The 20602-nt window shown below is 41.8% G+C and overlaps 1 protein-coding gene across 2 annotated transcripts; it reads right to left on the bottom strand.

The window, feature by feature from the left end:
- Window positions 1-17855, bottom strand: efemp1 (EGF-like fibulin extracellular matrix protein 1). 2 transcript variants are annotated; one of them, XM_078272700.1, is made up of 11 exons: window positions 17625-17855; window positions 16927-17030; window positions 16713-16758; window positions 16196-16501; window positions 5371-5493; window positions 5059-5178; window positions 4111-4230; window positions 3745-3864; window positions 2757-2883; window positions 2477-2669; window positions 1-1969 (listed from the first exon to the last, which is right to left on the bottom strand). In XM_078272700.1, exons 2-11 carry the CDS (start codon window positions 17005-17007, stop codon window positions 1808-1810), a joined length of 1398 nt encoding a protein of 465 aa, XP_078128826.1. In that variant the 5' UTR covers window positions 17008-17030; window positions 17625-17855; the 3' UTR covers window positions 1-1807. The 2 variants fall into 2 exon arrangements, with proteins under 2 accessions (XP_078128826.1, XP_078128827.1); XM_078272701.1 differs by having other exon boundaries at window positions 17640-17855.
- Between the last annotated feature and the right edge of the window lie 2747 nt (window positions 17856-20602).

Raw genomic sequence — 20602 nt, 5'->3', positions numbered from 1 at the left:
CCCCATTAATCCATCATATTTTATTCAACAATATAACTTTTGCTCTTCAGAGTACAATCAATAAAAGATACATATGACAAAATATATTTTAAATAGATGAGAAAAACATTAAGGCATTTCAATGAAGTAAGTCTTGACAGCATGAAAGATTAGTGTTGTGTTTTTTGTTTATACATCTAAGGCACTATGATCGCTGCTGAAACCACATAAAAGATGGAAAACTTTCGACATTTTTTAACATGTTGGTTTCCAATGTGGTTTTCAGTGCTGTGTATGTCTACAGTGTACAGTGTTTTAGCAATAAGCCAGAGCAGACACGAAAGGCAAATAAGGTAGTGAAAGATTTCTCATTCTGCCAAAAGTGTGGTGGCATTGTATTGACATTTTAATAATCCCCTGTGTCACACATGAACCAGCAACGGGGCAAAGCACTGTAATTATATTTATCACGCAAGCCAGCCTGGTGCCAGTGTGACTTCTTGACTGGGACCGACATGAGAAAGCTCAGCTGTTTCTCTGGAGAATCGCCGTGGCACCAGTGAGCGGTCGATTGGCCGAGGTGTGTTATGAAAGCCGTCATTTCCTGTGCGTGTTCTCTAGTTCAAAAAAAAAAATCTCTGTTATTGCCTCTGTGACCGAGGGCTGCAAGGATGGCATCACAGAAACACATAAACAGCTCAACCACATCCACCGAACCTGGGGGCAGAGAACAAGCTCTCTCTCTCTCACTCTTTCCCTTTCTCTCCCTCTGTGTATTACACTTTCACTTGCTTGCATGCATAAACAATGCGAGGCGTGTGCACACACACACACACACACACACACACACACACACACACACACACACACACACACACACACACACACACACACACACACACACACACACACACACACACACACACACACACACACACACTTAACTTGGTACATACATGCTTAACTCCTGTTAGTAAAGTCTACGAGCATCAAGCCTGTTGTCATGCAAAGTTTACTCTCTTAACTAACAGGCAAATCCCCCCCCCCCCCCCCCTTTTACACTTCTGAACTGTTCTGGACTTCTCTGGAAATGATTACTCATGAGTAAAACTGTACAGAAACTTGCACAAAAAGCGTGGCGCAGCCGTACTAACCCCAAAAAACCATCAACAGAAGCTGTGATTTACAAGGTCTGTCAATTATTTTTGTATCAAAAACTGCTTATATTGGATATTTGTCATGTACATTTACAGTATACAAAAAAATATGAATTTTCTTTTTTCTTACAACAGGTTGCTTCACTGATACACACACAGGTTATTGTAAGTTCTGGTCTGAAACAAAATGATACATGTAGATACAGCTGCATCAAAAACATCCATCACAGTTAGGATGTGTGTCCACTAGGCCTCTTTTCCTGAGTGCCACTGCTCTGTTCCCACTTGTTTTGCTAACATGCTTTTCTTTCTTATGTCCACTTCAGGCACCTAAAGTCAAAAATGTTTCAACTTTAAAGATGAAAAATGATTTATTGTTAAGTGCTGTTGTTGAAACACAGTGCTTGATTCCTCAGGACACTAAATCCCTTCATTACAATGCTTCCCAGCATCTTGAAAGAAAAAGATGCCCAGTGGTCACATTACAGCATGGGCTGGTCTGTCATGAGCAAGCATATTGGAACTGCTCTGCTGCTGTATGAGTCTGGGACAGCCTATGTTATGTTTGGTATTGTATGAAAAATGTACAGTATGTTATGCTGATACAGGCAAGTGTTACACTGCTATGTGTGCTGAACCAGACTTATGTGGGCTGCTGGGGATTGCGGTGTTTAGAAGGCGTATGGCCCAACTATTATAGTGAGCCGCAGCAGTGAGCTGGAGCGGTAGTTCATGGTCAAATGGTGAGTGACCATCTCCAGGTCTATGACGTATTCCCTGGGGCCTGACAGAGGCTTGGTTAGCACCAGCATGGCACTCACGTTGCTGGAACGCTGCAAAAAAATATCATCAGTACGTATGTGAATACAGATTTATCCATAGACTGTATATAAAACTAGGATTTATCACATATCTTTTATAATACAGTTTAACATAGGCGGGATACTTACGGCATTCCCACCAGCCTCAACTGCACTTTGTGTTAGCAGATGTTAGCATGTAAATAAGCTAAACTAAGATGGTGAACATTGTTAACATTATACCTTTTAACATCAGTATGTTAGCATTGTCATTTCGAGCATGTTAGCATGCTGACGTTAGCATTTGGCTCAAAGCAGTCTATGTCTAAGTCTAGGATGGCTGTAGATTCTTAGTACTGTTTGCTTAGAATGCCAAATAATATCTTGATACAGCATAACTGTAACTACTATGTTACAAGGGCCATATGTTGATAAAAGGTTGGGCGATTGTACCAGGCGGTACAATTTACTATTATCACCTGTTACACCCTGCCTCAGCGTTTAATGCAACACAAAAAATAATAATTCCCATCAACTTACCCTCAGGAAGAATTCTCCTGCCTCATTCCCAGCTTTAATCCTGAAGGTGTTGTGTGTGTTGGCGTACATGTTGGTGGCCTGAATCTGGAAGATGTCCGCTGGCACAGTCCGGTCGGCCTGGATGCTCATGTATTTGTAGACAATTGACGGCGGTAGACCCTGGCACTCGGCCTGAGACCGGCAGATACAGCGACTGCAAACAAAACAATTAAGAGAATCTCTGTGAAACTGGCCGCACTGATGATAGTGGGGGGAAAAAAACTGGATGATGTTTACTGACTTTTCAGAGGTTTTGGCGTAAGGCGCCTCACAGGGGTTTCTGGGATAGCAGCGGAAGCCTCCATAATAGTTCCAGCACATTTCATCGTCTTGGCAGTTATGGGTCCCCGTCTCACACTCATTTATGTCTTATGATTGGCAGAGAGACAGAGAGAGAGAACAAAAGTATTGAGTAGTCAAAAATAGCTGGATGACAATCCTAGTAAACTCTACACGCTTCATGAAACAGAGCTGTGAAAACACAGTCGAGGTCAGGATGTGTACAATTTGTGAACAGTGTAGCTCTATTTCATTTTATCTCCAGGTTGTAGCTCCATTTCCAGTAGCTGTGGAAGTGAAAAAAAACACAAGAGGAAAGCCCGCAGATCTGTAGTCGAGGGAAGCCCCCAAAGCAACTCTGCACAGGCCTAACTGCATCTCTTTTTCTGCAGCACCATGAAAATAACCCCATCAAACATGCCCCAAACCACAGGGCTATTTCTGGCACAGCAGCCTGGATTCATCACCTTAAGGTCCCTCTAACACAACCGGCCGGATTCATGGCTCCCCCTATAAAGCCTGCACCTGACCGAGGGGGAGAGGAAAAAATAACAGCTCTCCCTTTGAGCGAGTGCCGGAGCTTCAAATAAATCCACTTCAAGAAACCAAAATCATGCATATAAATTCACAGAGGTGGCTTTGCGGGGCAACACAACGTTGCTGTGTTTGTGTTGCCTAACCTCTGCATTCTTTCCATGACAGTACCGGTTGAGAGTGGCTTTCATTAACTATTCTACCTTGAGAGGTAGAATAGTGGATGATAGCAGGAATGATCAAGTTCCTCTTAACATTAATCTTCAAAGAATTGAGGAAGAGGAGGACGGGATGGAGAGAGGAGGAACTTTGTTTTGTGTGAAAAGAGAGAGGAGGGTAAGATAGATAAATAAATAAACTAAGAAGGGATGAAAAAAAGAAAGAAAAAGGGAGAGGAAAAAGGAGGACTGCGGTACCTTGACACACCCTGTTTCCCTGGAGCTGATATCCTTCTGGACATTCACAGGTGTAACTTCCTGGGCTGTTAATACACTGGTACTGACACATGTAGCTGGAGAAGCTGCATTCATCGATGTCTGTACAGAGAATATGCACACACACACACACACACACATAAATAACAGATACTGTAATGAGCAGGGCATGTTGAAAACTAGGCATGTGATGGGTGTTTACAAACATGCATCTATCTGCAGTTGTATATCTGAGTATATACATGAATATATATATATATATATATATATATATATATATATATATATATATGTGTGTGTGTGTGTGTGTGTGTGTGTGTGTGTGTGTGTGTGTGTGTGTGTGTCCACCTTGGCAGGAAGCCGTGTCTTGTGCCAGCTCATAGCCCTGTTCACACTGGCAGAGGAAGGAGCCAATCAGGTTGTAGCAGTGGTGCTGACAAGGATTCTCCACATCACACTCATTCACATCTGGAACAAAAGCAGATGTTTTACATACATGGATATTATTGAATAATTCTGGTTTATTACAACTTGGAACTTATTATTGTAGTTTTGGCCATTAATCCGGTATTAATGGCCCTGTACTCACCGACTTAGGTCTGGGAACTCAGATGTCAGCAATTAGTATGGTGAGTACAATGTTATCATAATGAATAGGAATGATGGCCAACACTATGTAAGTAAGAGTTGTAAAACACCTGGAATTATACTTTAAGAAATAACTAACTAGACACACATGTTTCAGGATAGCTGGGAGCCAGTCACGGCTTTGGATGGATTTCTAAATGTGTTTCAGAGATAAACAGCGCTCTATCACAACACACAATTTTTTTCAATAACTTCCTTTGACTTCCACAGGAGGTTTGCTGTGTGGGTTCAGGTTGCATGGCCAATCTCATGATAGCTCTGAGCTTCCAGGCATAAAAAATAACAGCACCATTTGTTTTGTTAAAGCTATTCCTGACCTTAAAATATCTGCATCCTGAGAAAACTGAGGAACAAAAGAAACAGTGTGGGTTAACACCTACCTGATTATTAATGCATTTTTATCAATTACATTTGTTCTTTTCTTTACTATGGTTTATCATGTATATTTTCTTTTACCGTGGTGTGTGGTTTTGTTGTACACTAAAGCAGTAATTATAATTATTATAATAAACCCTTGTCATTTGCATGCAAATCTATTAAAAGTCAGCAATACCAACACAAAATGTCTGACAGGCTGCCACTGCATAATAAAGCATTGAAGCAAAATGTTTGTTGTACACACTAACACATGGCTTTACAGTGACTTACCAACACAGCTGTGGTTGTTGCTGGCCAACTTGTGACCTGCGTTGCACTCACAGTAGTATGAGCCCTGTGTGTTTACACATGTGTGCATGCAGTAGTGGGTGAGGGCGCACTCATCTCTGTCTGCAGGAAAACAGAAACATACACACTTACAGGAGAATCATGAAGATATGAGAGGTAAGATACATTGCACAAAGCAATTATTTAAATCAGTTGATTAAAGATGACAGCAACCTTTTACTGTAAAAGCTTGACACCAGTTTTAATCATGTAATAAAGCGAGAGGAGAGAGTGTGTTTTGCTTCAACGACTCACCTACACAGTGGTCTCCGTTCTTCTGGTAGCCTGGAGGACACTGGCAGGTGTAGGAGCCTCTGGTGTTGTAGCACGTCTGTTCAGGGCCACAAGTGTGTCTACCTGTCGCACATTCATCTATGTCTGCAATAAACACACAGAAACAGACACTGAGAGGAAGCAACACAAAGTTGCGGTAATGCCTACTGTACGCAGGCACATGTGGCAGACAAAGCAAGGCAACATGTCTGGACTATATGTACTCTGTGATCTGTGATGTGTGAACTGCTTTCGACAGACAGTAAAAAAAAATCTGTGATCACTGACACCATCACATCACACACATGCTCATACAGAGAGGAGGCGATTAAATAAAGAGGGCTTTTATTCAGCAGCTCCGGGTGGAGGGGAAAACACTGATCATATCTCTGCTAACAGGACATATCTTTGAATGGGGAAGTGTGTGTGTGTGTGTGTGTGTGTGTGTGTGTGTGTGTGTGTGTGTGTGTGTGTGTGTGTGTGTGAGAGAGAGAGAGAGAGAGAGAGAGAGAGAGAGAGAGAGAGCTCTACTGAGAACTCATGTGCTTTCTACCATAACACTCTCACATCAGACATCCATTAACCCAAAAGCCCACAAATCCACTTTGTATCCCTTACCTCTTCATTAATAAGTTATATAACATCATAAGCAATAGTTTGATGAAACACAGTATAATTACTGCAGCTTAAGATATCTATACTTTAAATAACTGCACATCTATCACTGACCGACTTAATAATTTCTTAATAAACTTAATAATAAACATGATTTCAGGAATGCAAACTCAAAAGTTAGCCATGCAAATTTTAAAGTTATGTCCAGATTAACTCATATGAATGGTACTGTACATACAATCAGCAGTGTAAGTGTTGGGACGATGAATTGATGATAAGGTGAAGTTATGACTGGTGTAAAACCTCCAAAAAGTAATTTTTCCCCTCAAGTTATTAGTTACGTTTTCAGCAGAAATGTGAATTTTCCATAAACGATACAGCAGTGGAAAGATTTTTGTTTTTATCTTGCCCCTACAAACATGTTCTCAATTTCGGTTTGTTTGGAGTCAGAGCATCTTAAAAAAGGCTTTTCTCACTATAACCTCCCTTGCCCCCTTTTTTCTGAACTTCCATCTTCCATCTTCCATCCCCCCACACCCCCACACACACTACAAATACGCCCATACTGTATACTCTCATCCCTGTGGGCCCACCAGCAATCCTCTTGGGTGGTCTGACACAACCCATCATATGCAGACAGCCAGTGGGCATCAGTTTAAAAGCATGACAGACGGTTATCCTCAATACCACACGCACACACAGGAAAGGAAGGGGGGTATTATTACAGCATTGTGATTTGACACGTGTAGCCTAACAATAGTCAGAAGAACCTGACTGAAAAACCTTAAGTTGAACTCTGTGCTGCCTTGACAGACGTGATTGTATTATCCCTTCTGCAGAGTTTAGATGCAATTAATGCACCTGAGACAAACATACTCATGGAGCCCATTTCATAAAGAGTGTATGAAGATCAAACATAAAAATGATCAAACCATTAAAATGAGTGCCGGAAGGCCCAACTTGCTGCTGCATAGATATCTCAAACTGATATTCCCCTGGACATGTTTCATGTGATGAGGTCTCAGTTGGCAAGGATCATGCCCTTCCCAGAGTGCCTCAAATGTCCTACATGCCACTCCCACAGCCTCCACCATCCAGTGGGATTGGTGCCTGTGAGAAATTGGCTTGATTTGCTGCGAAAGAGCCGTGACACAAAAAGGTTGACAGAAGGTAAGTTGTCTTCACTCCTTAAAGGGAGGAAAGGGAAGAGGGCTAAAATGTGCTTAACTCTTTGGGAGCACAGTGATAAGATGAACTCAGTACATTAGGGACAAAAGCAAGGGCTTATCTACAAAGGTACCACTGAGAGACAACAGGTGCGAATTGCATTTAGGGAGGAATGCACAGACAAGACTTGTTGCTCACTGACCCGCTTCGTAGAGGACAAAGATAAAAGCAGTGTTGTTCTGGAAACTCTAACACTCTGATGTGGCTTAAAAAGCATCTGGGAAAGTGCATCCACAACCAGCACCAAGTGTGAGTGAGAAACCCAATGCTTGGATTCCAGCAGTATCACACAATGGGATGCTGACCCAACAGCCCAAAGGCTGTTTAAAAGCCCTGGTGCATCAGAGGGTCTCTGTCACTGTGAGGGGTAGACCTGCAGCATCCAGATTCAGCCTCTTAGGTCAAGAGATCTGATATAGGCTATTTCCCCACGTGGTGTTTATGGCCACAGATATGCAGGTGCATCCACACTCAACTTTTGTTTTTGTATGATTTGTAGAGATTTGAGTAGGTTCATCAGGTTTTATCAGGTTACAAAAATAACACCTATCTATGCTGTCGTTTGAACATGCAGAACATTGACGGGAGAAGACAACAATACAGAAGCCACAGTATTAGCTAGCCTTGACAGCTACACAAGCTAACCCTTTAAATAATAACAGGGCGATGTGCTTGTCAGAGAAAAAGCTGGAAGTAAAATCCTGTGTGTATATAGGGTACCAATGAAAAATGTAAATGAATTTCAACAAATAGTTGGAGCTGGGATCAAAGCCCTGTGAATCACAACCACACCTACTTACTGGAGGTACTTGGTGACTCATTGGGTCTGGAAATGCCCTGCCTTCCGGCAATATATTCAGACAAAACAAGCCTGAGATTAATTCCTGATAAATAAAGTCCTGTGTTGATGCTGTCATGGTGCCAAGAAGCAGACAACCAAACTGTGATGCCAGTGAAATGTTGTGGTTTTAGTAACAGAAAACAAAATTTGTCAACTTCTTCAGTTCTTGAGATGTGCCACTGCACTGATAAACTAGTTAGACTTGAGAGTGTACAGCCACGCTTGGGCTCTGTGATGCTGTATCAGGCACAGCAACACCTAGCTTAATGCTAACATCAGCATGCTAGCATGCTAAGATTGCTAGTACTGTTTATAATGTTTACCAGTAGCGTGTTAGCGTGCAAACAATTGCGAATTAGCACTAAACATAAATTGATGGGAATGTTGATTTTTTTGCAGGTATATTGGTGAACAGAAGTACTGGACAGAATGTAATCTGATGGTGGCAATAAAATGTGTGGGAATCACTAAAGTTTTAGCAGTTCATCCTGAGATTGAGCATCTTTAGGTCAAGAGATTTCATGGCAAATAGCCAAGTGTGACTAAGCACCAATTAGCTAGTCAAAAGGTTTCTTAATAGCTAAGATTGCCTTTGTTTGATTTTTTTGTTTAGTTTTTATTTCCGTACTGCTGTGACTGGTTGAACAGTGAGCAGTCCATTGGTGTAAGCAATTATTTTCTTGAACAGGATTGGTGCCAGATCAGATAGGCAGTTTGACCAATTGCAGTTGGCACACTCATCTTTGTTCAGAATTCAGACTTGGGCTAAGAATCACCCCCTGCATTTGCTCTGGTTTTGGACTATTATTGCCGACCCAAATTAGATCAGGTGCACTTGGAATGATTTGGCCGTGAATTACCTGCCATGAGTCGTACAACATATGCCACTGTGTACCTGTGAGACAAACAAGGTGTTGGGCAGACATCTGGATGTTCCAACACTTTTCCTACATAAGGTGTAGAAACCAACTGTTGGTTTGAAGTAAGTGCACATGGCTAACTGTAAATTGTTTAAATGTGAAAAATGCAGCGATGCTTCCTAAGAAGTTCTGTGTACGGAAAAGTCATTCTCACTCCCTTTAAAAAAGCTTTGAGAGCTCTAAATAAAAGCATATGTGCTGAATGCAATCCAAATGTTCATTCACAGGAATATCTTGTGGTAACTGCTACTTTGTCACTAAACCTTTAAGACGCTGCCAATACAAAGTTCCACAGACGTTTGTGCGTGTGTACAAGTGTGTGTGTGTGGCTCTTAGGTCCCATAAAGCCTCCACAGCTTACCACATGCAGTACAGTCCATATAGTTTACCCAGGAAAACAGATTTTACCATCAAATGTGATGATGTGTTGCATGTGGGGAAAAGTCACTTTTTTCTCTGAGGTCAGATTTTTTTTTCCAGAATTTATTTAACACAGTTTACAAGTTTCCTCTAAGAGCCTGCTGTAACATCACAGGGAAAGATAAGGCTGTCCAGCAGGAGAGTGGAAGATGTGGAAGGAAAGAATGAGGAGACAGGGTGGAGGCTTTTTTTTAAACAAAAAAGGGCTTTTTAAGATTTGATGTTAGATTTACGGCCGTGTGTGCATATGTGATGTCAGAGTTAAAAACTCCTTGCTTTTCAGGGAGATTAATACTAAATGCCTTGTGGGAGTTTGGGGGAGTAATGGGGATGGCGGCAGCTCAAAGAATGCGAGTGTGTGTAATGGACAAGTGGGTGTGTGTGCATCAGAGATCCTGTTTGAGGTGCTCGAACATTAAATGGCCTTTTACAATGTTTTACAGAATGGGGTGATACACTGTGAAGACTTGTTTAGTGTGTTAGTGCGTGCATATGGGTGAGAAAGAAACAGCATACGTGTCTAAAACAGGGACAACATTGTGTTATTTGCTCCAGATTTAAACTGACATGATAGGGCTTGTTGTAATTATCACTTGAGAGCATTTAGTCTTGTTTTCACTGAACCACTGCAATGGAAAGCAGGAGCTGTTCCAAAGAACAGTTGGAGCCATCCTGCTGTTGGACAGCATCTTGGTTTCCCTCTGATTATTGGATAATTCAATCTTTGGGAAAGCAGGGGGCAAGATGTGTGATGTTAATAGCCCATAAAATCTCACAATGTCAAATTTATTAGAATGTCATACACCGGACCCTGAGTGTTTGGTTTTGCTTAACCTCAAACACTTTTATATCACCCCTCCTGGCAAACGCTGCACTGCACATTGTTTAATTTGTTTATAATTCTCTCTGCAATGCAGTGTGAAATGCAGCTATCACAGGCTTGAACTCCACCTCAGGACAAATGGGAGTGGTAGTGTTTCCCTTTCAAAGCAAACTTAAACACAAAGCAGATAAGAAATCAAAGAATTCAAGACACTCTATCCTTATATTCTGTGTATTTCCATCCGAATTAGGGCATGAAATATTTCAATGCTTTTGTTATTCTCACCACTCCCAAGATTCCCCCTCTTATGGCTCTCATTGTTCAGGAGGAGCAGGAGTTTTAGTCATGCTGACACTTACTAACTGGTTTGTGAGTTTGTTCCACACTCATCTAAAGGTCGGGCAGAGTCTTGACATTCTTGAAAATCCGTCCAGTGTGCCAGCGACATTCCTTACTGATAATAATCCTTCCTGTTACTCTGAAAATGTTTCGAAAAAAAAGAAGTGCTGGGCAACTCTCCTGCTATCAATCACTCTGCCAACCTGACATGGCAGTAGTCACGCTGTAGCCATTTAAAGCAAATTTGTGGCATGGAAGGAATTAAACCTGAAAATAGGGTCAAAATAAAAGAACACGGGCGCCTGGTTAGCTCACCTGGTAGAGCTGGCGCCCATATATAGAGGTTTACTCCTCGGTGCAGTGGCTGTGGGTTTGACTCCAACCTGTGGCCCCTTGCTGCATGTCATTTCTTTTCTCTGTCCCCTTTCAAGTCTAAGCTGTCCTATCCAATATAAAGGTTAAAATATTGTCGGTTACACTTTACTTGAAGGTATCTACATAAGAGTGACATGACACTGTCATGAACGTGTCATAAACATTATAAACAAGTCATAAACGTTTATGACATAACGCTTCTGTCTATAAGTCATTCGTTTTTTGTCATGACAAGTTAGGGTTAGAGTTCATGTGTCATGACAGTGTCATGTCACTCTTATGTAGATCAAGTAAAGTGTTACCAAATAGTCTTTAGAAGAAAAGAAAAAAAGAGCAGGGCTGTAACAGTTCTTGCATTCATGCTGAACCGTTACACACATAATGCAAAACCAAAGTTCACAAGCCTGAGGTCCATTAGCAACATGTGCTGAGGTTATCACAACAAGTTAATTGGTGTGCAAAATCAGTCACACTATGGTTAGCACAAATGAAGTGCAGCAATGGAGAGCTGTGTATAAGATGTAGACGGTGTGTCGGTGCTCCACCGTTGTAAGGTATGTGAATAGAAACCCATGCATAACCCAGATGTGCCGATCACCGGGCCAAGAAATAGCAAACTATAGTCTATATTTTCAATTTCATGGCAAGAGATGCTTCAGTTCCCAGCAAGAGGATTTTGTCGGTCTTTGTCACTTGCACTGCTGTCTGTTCAAAAGAAATGCATGTTTTTTATTTTCCACTGTACCGAACTCTTACCGAATCGTGACTCCTAAACCGGGGAACCGAACCGTGACTTCTGTGTACCGTTACACCCCTATAACAGAGTGATAATATAAATCAAAGGAGAAACAGTGTAAGAAAAATGAATCCTGTGATTGCATGTGAGTGTCACCCAGCTGAACGCAATAGTGATTTATAGCAGCCCTGTGTCCCTTTCCATCATGACGTAATTGGAAAGAGCAACACATGTAAGCACATTAGAGGAGGAAGCAGCTGGCCGTTGGACAGGCACCGACCTCAGAGAGAATAATAACAACAACATTAAGCATTTACGCTGAGGAGGCATGGCAAAGCTGCTTCCCCTCCTGCTCCTCTCTGCCATCGTTGATGTGATGGCAGCGAAGAGCCAGCAGCGAAACCACAAGCAATAACAGCATACTGTACAACAACACTGCACAGGCCAAAGGAGAGGCTGCCTGCAGGATGGTTGGATTATATTCACAGTCTGAAAGATACTCTGGTCTTCTCTGGCAGTGTCAGTAAGCTGATGAAATACTGTAACCATGTCATGCATGTTAAAACACAGGAGGCTGGAAGTCATTCTCTGACAATAGAAAAGTGTTTATTGCCATTAGAGACACTGACGTCAAAATACATCCAGTAGTTAAAAGAGCCTTAAAGAATTAGAAACAACAGGTTCAATGAATTGGACGGGGAAATCCTACTGTAGGGCACTGGGACAATCGCATAGTGAAGGCACACTGATGTAGGACAGTGCAAATCATCAGTCTGAGAACAGGTGGAAGACAAGAGCTTAGCTGGTAATAGGAGGGTTCAACAGGCACAAAGGTGCGCCTCAGGTGTCTTTTTGTTTGAGTAACCCTAAACAAAGTGGGTCCGCTTGTGTTTGATCCCACTTCCTCAACAAAGTCGTAGCAGAATGTTTAAATATAACATCCTGTGTATCCTGTATCACATTCACCTCAATGTTCAGGTCTTCCTTCTCTATGCAACAACCTTTTCTAATCTGTGTTGCTTATCTCTGATGGATGTTTGGAAAAAAATAAACACTGACGGGATAACATCTGAAGGAATTTCCTGAAAAACTGTAATCGCTCTCTGTGCTCACATCTTTTTACATTGTCTGTGGATGAGCAAAGACTGGGTGGCTGGGGCTTGTTTCTTCAAGTGCAAATGTCAGGATGAGACGACAACAAGCAGAGCTGTAAAGTATAAACTGTAAAGGTCAAGTCATGTAGCAGCGTCATGTTGTGCTCCCTCTGCTTCTTCTGCTCTCTGCATTCCTGCTCCTCGCAGATCGATCCGATGCTTATCTGTCAAAGGTGGTGAGTAATTCCTACCATCACAAAAGATGGGAGCAAATGGAAAAAACAACCACCACTGACATTCCAGAGATATTCCTCCCAAGTGCATTGCATCTGTGTGGAAAAATGTTATTGCATGTACTCGGCCTTGTTCGGAAAAGTACACAAGTTCTCTGTCACACAGGGATTAACGGCCTTAATAGAACATAGTTAGGAAAGATTTCCAGCCACTGCAGGTGAAGAGCGTCCAGACATAGCTAAAATCAGTCAGGCATGCAGGTGGTAATGTGGCCTGCATGACCTTAGAAAACCAGACAGGTAAACAGGAGTGGCATGTCCTTTCATGTTCCATACTGCAGTGCATGAGTATCTAATTTAGACATGAAAAATAAGTAAACTCAAGACTTGTGAGGAGAATATGAGAAAGTGTATAACATGATATGTTTCATTCCCCTTGGCCAACATTATATGCCTGAAGCCACTGAAAGTACAGTTGAGTTAGTATGAGTAGTCTCAACAGTGTTCAACTGTAAATGAGGATCATAAAATAGCTGCTTTCCACTTTTCATCAGATTTAATGACTGATCGACAGCTTTTGATGGACAACCTTCATTTCTAGGAGGAAGTGATCTCACCTCTGCTGAAAATAAGAGTTCATATGCATACATATGACTACAACTAGCCACTTGTAGGCATATCCCGGGGGTAAACACAGTAAGTATGTGTGTGTATGTTTGGAGGGTGGGGGGAGGTCATGGAAATGCGAGGCATCATTAAGCTGTCACACATACAGTAAAGGTTCATAGTGTCTCTGTGTGGCCGGTGCTGGAATAGGGTGCCAACTTCCCCAATGTGTCACTGCAACAACACACACTTAGGCTTGGGTTACCTCAGGGCCACAGGGCTTTATTGCCCATTTGCAAAATGGGAATGAATATTAAAGCCACGATTAAAAGGAAAAATTGTCCGTTATATAATTTGTGGTTTGCTTCGCTTTTAATCAGCATAAATAATAGTGCACTTTTTATTTTATTTTCTTTTTTAAATAGTGCACTTAAGAGAAGCTATTTCTTTGTTTGTTTTTTAACAATTTAAGTTGTGCTTTGGAAAATTGGCTTCATTTTTTTCCAGGGCATTTAGCTGATCTCTCTACTATTCGCCACACACTCAGCAGTAAGTCACCAAAACAACTCAGCAGCAGCACAACCCATGACGTTGGTCCAACCTGGCTTGGTTAGTGCTCCGGCACTTCTGTGGTTATTTAGTCAGTGTCAGCCTTTCATCTTCCCCTATGCTCTACCTGACTTGGCACTCTAGGTTTCCTCTACAGAGTGGTGGGTTAGCAGGGAAGGAGCCTGATGTAAGCGCTATTTGATACATTGAGGTTTTCCCCCGCCCACCCCCCATTGAAAGTTAATGGGAATTCCTTCGCTAGCAAGATACGTAGCTGTGCAAAACAACCACTGTGGAACAAAAAAAGAGAAAAGAAAATTCTGCGTCCAAGAACAATTGGCTCATTGTACCGAGTTAAAGGTAATGACAGAGAAACCAGAGACTGATGTAAACAAAGATTATATCACTCCACCAACAGAAATATACGCCCATGAGACGGCACGAGACGCCTTCCAGTTAAAACTCCAGTCATTTCAAAGCAATCACACTGACAGCAACAGCCTATCATTGTTTAGCCCATGCACTGAAACAGCACGCCAGCAAATGAATAAGTATTATACCCATGCCAGCTCGCTTATGTGGTTACTTTAGCTGATATGTTGCCATGTTTTACACTCTAATAAAACCTAATTGGGTTCTAATTCAGAGAAACACATAAAGCACCTCACACATATCTTTGCCCCAGGTGTAAAATTAAATTTGTTACTTTCACTGGAGCTCTGTGACCACAAGCCTCACCACACAGCCACTCACCACTCGGCTCTACCTATTGGCAAGGCAAGAGGAGCTCCTAACCACTGAACAGATGTAATTTATGGTAATGCACTTTTCCTTACATTACGTCTACAGCTTACTCTATATATCCACATTCCCGAACTCTCACAGATCAAGTCAGATGGCAAAGTAAAAGCTTTAAGAGGTTACAAGTAATATCAGATATTCTCTCTCTCAGGTGCAGCTATGAACATCTGACACAAAGCAACGAAGGCACTGGTGTGTGTGTGTGTGTGTGTGTGTGTGTGTGTGTGTGTGTGTGTGTGTGTGTGTGTGTGTGTGTGTGTGTGTGTGTTACTGAGACAGAATGAATCTTTAAACCACTCCCCATTTGTAAAGATCAAAGAATCTCGCCCAAATTCAGGATCACACCCGCACAATGTTGCATAGCTACCAAAATCTCAAGCTGGTCACGGCCCAGGGAACTAATACTGTAGGCGTAAAGGCTATATGTGAGCACAGAACTTGCCACAATATTGCAAAATCTCCTTGATTTGCCCCTGAAACAGAGGACATCAACACCGTAAACAAGAACAATTTCTTATATTTTAAGAAGAAGCTGAACTCCAAAAACAAAACATCATGCTGCGAGCATGATGTTTAGAATGGATGACATCACAGTGAGAAAAACCAAGAAGCTTGCAACACATCTGCTGTTATGCATGGTTTAGCTGTTGGCGACGGAACAGTTCACCTTCGGAGCTCTACTTATCAAAGCTCTAAAGTCATTAGCAAGTAATTATCAAATACCTAAGTAGACCTGCTAGAGACACATTCAGACACATTAGTCCATGCAGCAGTTACACATCTGGCCAAGGGCAACAAAAACATACTATTCATGAGATAAAAAACCAAGGGCAACAAAAGCATATTCATGAAATTCATGAGATAAAAAAACACATCTCAATATCGACATTTAATTCTGCCAGTATACTGCAGGACAAAGCAGTCCATACAGTGGGATTTTAATCTGCACCCACATTTCATGAGTGGGCAACTTTTTATGGAGAGAGTGTGGCAGCCATCCCTTGTAGACCATATTTTGTGGTTACACCTCCTCTCCTACTGACAGAGTCCAATTTCTCTCCTGAGGAGCTTGTCAACACCACTTGCTGAGATAAGAAGACCCGTCTCCATGTGTTGGTGTAAAGCCGTAAAAAAAGAAAGGCTAGTTTTTTCAAGTTACTTTGATGGTATTTCGTATAATTTTATAGCTAAGCAGTGAAGGGGAAAGTGCCTGGGCAGCGGATCTTACCTCTACAGAGGTTCTGCTCATCTGCAGTGTATCCGGGTGCACAGCGGATGGTCCGGCTGGACTGAGACCCCCCCTGGTTGCCTGAAGACCGTGGGACCTGAGGCTGGCTTGGTGGGACAGCAGGGACAGCGGGGACAGCGAGGACAGCGGGGATAGCAGGGACAGGGTTCGGCAGTGGCACCTGCTCACCCTCCTTACTGATATAGATGACGGCGCTCTTGGGAAGGCAGAGGTATCCACCAAAGTGGTTGATACACTGCATCCCTCCTTTGCAGGCATCGTCTAACAAGGCACACTCGTCGATGTCTGACACGGAAAACAGTATGACAAAAAGAAAGACATAAGATACGGCATTTTCTGTATTAGAATTCTTTTGATTGGTTAAAAGGCAACTGATATTAAGCTTAATAGAGAATATATGAGAAATAAATACATAATTAAAGTCATTAAGCATGAATAGCTGCACAAATGTATAATAACCAATGCTTAACATTAAAGGCAATTTGTCATTTCTCACCTCTGCACTGCTCTCTGACTCTGTCATACTCATACCCTTCTGTGCACTGTGAAGGACAGACAATGATTACCATTAACTTATACACATTTTAGTGCCCTGTCATGTAGCAACATATGATAAATAAAAAAATGAACTTCAGCAAATGAAAGTAGCCTACACAGCATGCCAAGTTGTGTTAAACCTTCAAAGAAAAACACTAAGATATCTCACTTACTGTGTAGAAGACGGGCTCCTCAGCCTCCTGAGAGAGGACATGTGTGAAAACCGCAAAAAGACACACGCAGATGCCCAGCATGACGACCAAACGTCTGAGCAGCACTGTAACGAGATGCAGAGGAACCAAATGGATAGAGCGTGCAAGATCATTTTTCGCTTGACAAGCCTACACGTTTTAATACCAGTTATTACATCATTGATGGCATTGCTTAACAAGTCCCAACATCTCCCGCTGCTGGCGTGATGTTTGTGTTGGCACCGGTCCAGCTAAATCTGCGACTTCAACTAAGTGAAGTGTTTTTCTGCTGTTTTTCTCCAAAAGGATTAGTGCGTATTACGCGTCAAGATCGTGCGTAAACATGCCTTCCTGTAGTCGGTGTCAGGAAAATGAACGAGTTAATCAGCCATGCAGAGCTCATGTTGATTAGAATCCTGTATTTGCACAAAACATCTAATTCTACAAACTGCACAATCAAATTCTGCCATGTTCACCTTGCAGCCTTGTTTCAAGATACTGACACTTGTCAGTCCCTGAAACATGCGAACTACATAAGTAACAAGTGCTACTGCAGTTTTTTTTCTCTCTCTCAATTGTTTCACCATTCACACACCTTGGAAAAGCTCTCATTGTTATCTGATCAGAGTGCTGTACTGTATGCAGTATCTTTCTCATCCTGTGGCGCCTTGGCGACGTACCTGCAATTACTGTACCTGCGGACCTCCAACTCTCCTGGCGTGCTGAAGAAAACGTCCCCGGTTTATGTTTTTGCTGCAAATCCGAGCGTGTGAACGCGTAGCAGGCTGTGCTTTATTCTGCAAACGGTGCCGTGGATGTTAGATGGTTGTCGGAGTGCAAATAGCACTTGTGATGAACATGCGGTTCGTACTGTATGACATGTTGGGGGCGGTGTACCGGGCAGGTTGAGCTCTGGGTTTCTCTCTCACCGGGGAGCAATAAACGATCAGCAGGCTACAGTGGCTCCCTCTATAGACTGATGACTAGTGATAAAAAAAGGTAATCATCATAAGAAACGGCTATCAATGGAAAACTAAGCTCAGAAATAATCTATTAGTACTACTTACTCATTATATTGCTGCACAGAACAATATTCCCATCATTCTAAGACACCAAAGTAAACTTTGGTTCTAATGCAGTAAACATTGAAACTATAATTTATTGCTGTAATAACACAAATTATTATTCAATTAAGCTTTAATAAAATCTGTCTGTCCTTGTACCGGTGATATTTTTGCATGATTTCAATAGTTTTCGAAGAGGAAATCTGGAGCCATACCCCGTTTACATTTTAAAGGCCTACAACATTTCTGAATGTTATTTTAAGAATGAGCCTCCATAACTGTTTGGGTTGTAACATGCAGACCCTGTCATGCGGTTAGGGACTTTAGTGCCTGTGTGTATAATATATATATATATATATATATATATATATATATATATATATATATATATATATATATGTAGCTACAGTATGTGTGTGCAGCAGGTGTTAAATCAAATCATGTGTTGAAGACCTCTGTCAGCAAGACCTCTGTCAGCAACCGCTACATTAGCCTCTAATACATTTCATGGTGTTTACAAGATGCCTGGGCTTCAGGAACATCTGCTGGAATTGGCATGGCTTCCTGGATTTCCCATGGGTGAAGAGACAGCAAGTGATTGTGTGTTTGTGTGTGTGTATGCATGTGTGTGCCAACAGTTTACTGATATGAGTGGATAGAACAGACTTGGCACCACCTCCTTTAATGCTGACCTTCTGACCTTTCCTCGCATGTTGTGGATGACAAAAAGATTGCACATAGATTTTTTTTATTTTTTATTTTTTTAAGATCATTTTTTTGGGCTTTTTATGGCCTTTAATCGACAGGATAGCTTGAAGACAGGAAAGGGGAGTGAGAGGAGGGACGACATGCAGCAAAGGGCTACGGGTCGGATTCAAACCCAGGCCGCTGCCAAGGACTCAGCCTACATGGGGCGCACACTCTACTGGGTGAGCTAGAGGTCGCCCCTGAACATAGATTCTGCATGCTGCGATATCCTGTAGGTGCAGAGTCAAACTCAAACATTTCCTAATTAAAATTGGATCCTTCTCTTCCAAGATGCAAATCTAGTGTTTAATCTTTAATGTGATTATTTAACTTGAAATCAGTGAGAGTCTAACTAAGTTAAACACGTTAAAACTGTGAATTTAAGAGCAGAGTTCTGGTCCTGCATTGTACGGATATTCATGTCTGCTCACATGATGACTGAATGAACCAGAATATGGCACAGAAATAAACTACAGATATGCATATAAATAACTTGTCCAAACATGGATGAACCAAAAAATGCACAAAGCCTTGACTCTTCACTTAAAAGTTTATTTTACTTGGCAATCTATTCAACAGATGCACAAAAATGGCAGAGACATTGAGATAAAGCACTTGATTAATCAAAGCCGTTTTGAAACAGTTTATCGAGATAAATAGAAGATTTTATCCAAGACTGATAAAAGAGAAGATAAGAGAACATTCCCCTGGCGAGCTCCCACCCCACTGGGTGCACCTCTAGGTGTGAGAAAGGATCCACAGAAATGCTATTAAAGTCAAAGCAGATGATCCTTCTCACATTGATGTTACAAAAGCACTGTTCTGATACAGTACATTTGAACATCTGTGCAAAAGTGCACTTTAAACATTGTATTAAAACATCTTCCTTCAGAAAGGTTAGCCTGCAAGAAAAACATGCTAACATATGACCTAAAAACAACCGATTTAGACTTAAGTGAACAATAGGGTAACATAATACACCAGATCGCACCAACATACATTTAAATGCAAGAGTGATAAATTGGAACGGTAGCTTACCATAAATACCGCTTTGCGATTAACAACATCACTTAAATCATTATTACCTAATCGCCCTAACATACACACACATGCACATGCACGTGCTCTGGGGCGATCACATGGTAAGTGTGTAAGGTATATTGCTGAGAATCTGTTCCTTATCACTGCTTAACAGTCCTAAGAGCAAAAATAAACTCATATACAAAGGGATAATACACTAGTGTAACTATGTAAGTACATTTTTCAGAGCATTAAAGGAGCCAGTAGTCTGTGATGTTTCTTTCGATGCTGAAGGCAATGCATCAGGTACTGTTGGCTATTGAGCATCAGCCAATCAGTTCCTGATGCAGTATCATCCACATCAGAAAGTTCTTCCTTCACCCCAGCATCAGTGCAGGGGCAACAAAAGCTGAATAGTTCAACGGTGAGATAAGTGACACAAAAATAACCAAAACTCCTAAAAACAAGCCATTATTAATAATATTCTTTTCATGCTATCATAATTCAATAGCCAATACTGTACAGTACACATCACTGTAAGTCAAGATGGCAGCAGAAGCATCTGGAAAGTGAATTCATGCAAATGCAAAATGGGCATGTATTATGAAAGAGCTGCAAGAGATGAGGCTGCACTTCAAAAGACTGTCGAAAATAAATTTTTTAAAAGTGGGGAAGGGGGATGCGAGAGGAGGTTGAGTCAGAGAGGGTGTCTGTGAAACGCGCTTGTGTAATTGCAGTGACATCTTCATTGAGAGCCCTCCATCTCTTTCCTGTGTGCTCCAAAGGGCGTCGCTGACGCCGGTCGATGGGGAGAGCAGCCGTGGCGC

This window comes from Sander vitreus, chromosome 17 (assembly GCF_031162955.1).
Source record: "Sander vitreus isolate 19-12246 chromosome 17, sanVit1, whole genome shotgun sequence".
NCBI classification, from domain to species: Eukaryota; Metazoa; Chordata; class Actinopteri; order Perciformes; family Percidae; genus Sander; species Sander vitreus.
Note: the sequence above shows the minus strand (reverse complement) of the source record. Positions and strands in the feature narration are given on the sequence as shown.

Bases quoted from the DNA above. Each gene is read 5' to 3' on its own strand.
- efemp1 (XM_078272700.1), bottom strand. From the start codon at position 17,007: ATGCTGGGCATCTGCGTGTGTCTTTTTGCGGTTTTCACACATGTCCTC. The intron at 5,494-16,195 runs GTAAGATCCGCT...TGTTTATTGCAG, and splicing joins TGAGCAGAACCTCTGTAGAG to ACATAGATGAATGTGCGACA. The intron at 3,865-4,110 runs GTGGACACACAC...TTCTCTGTACAG, and splicing joins AGACACGGCTTCCTGCCAAG to ACATCGATGAATGCAGCTTC.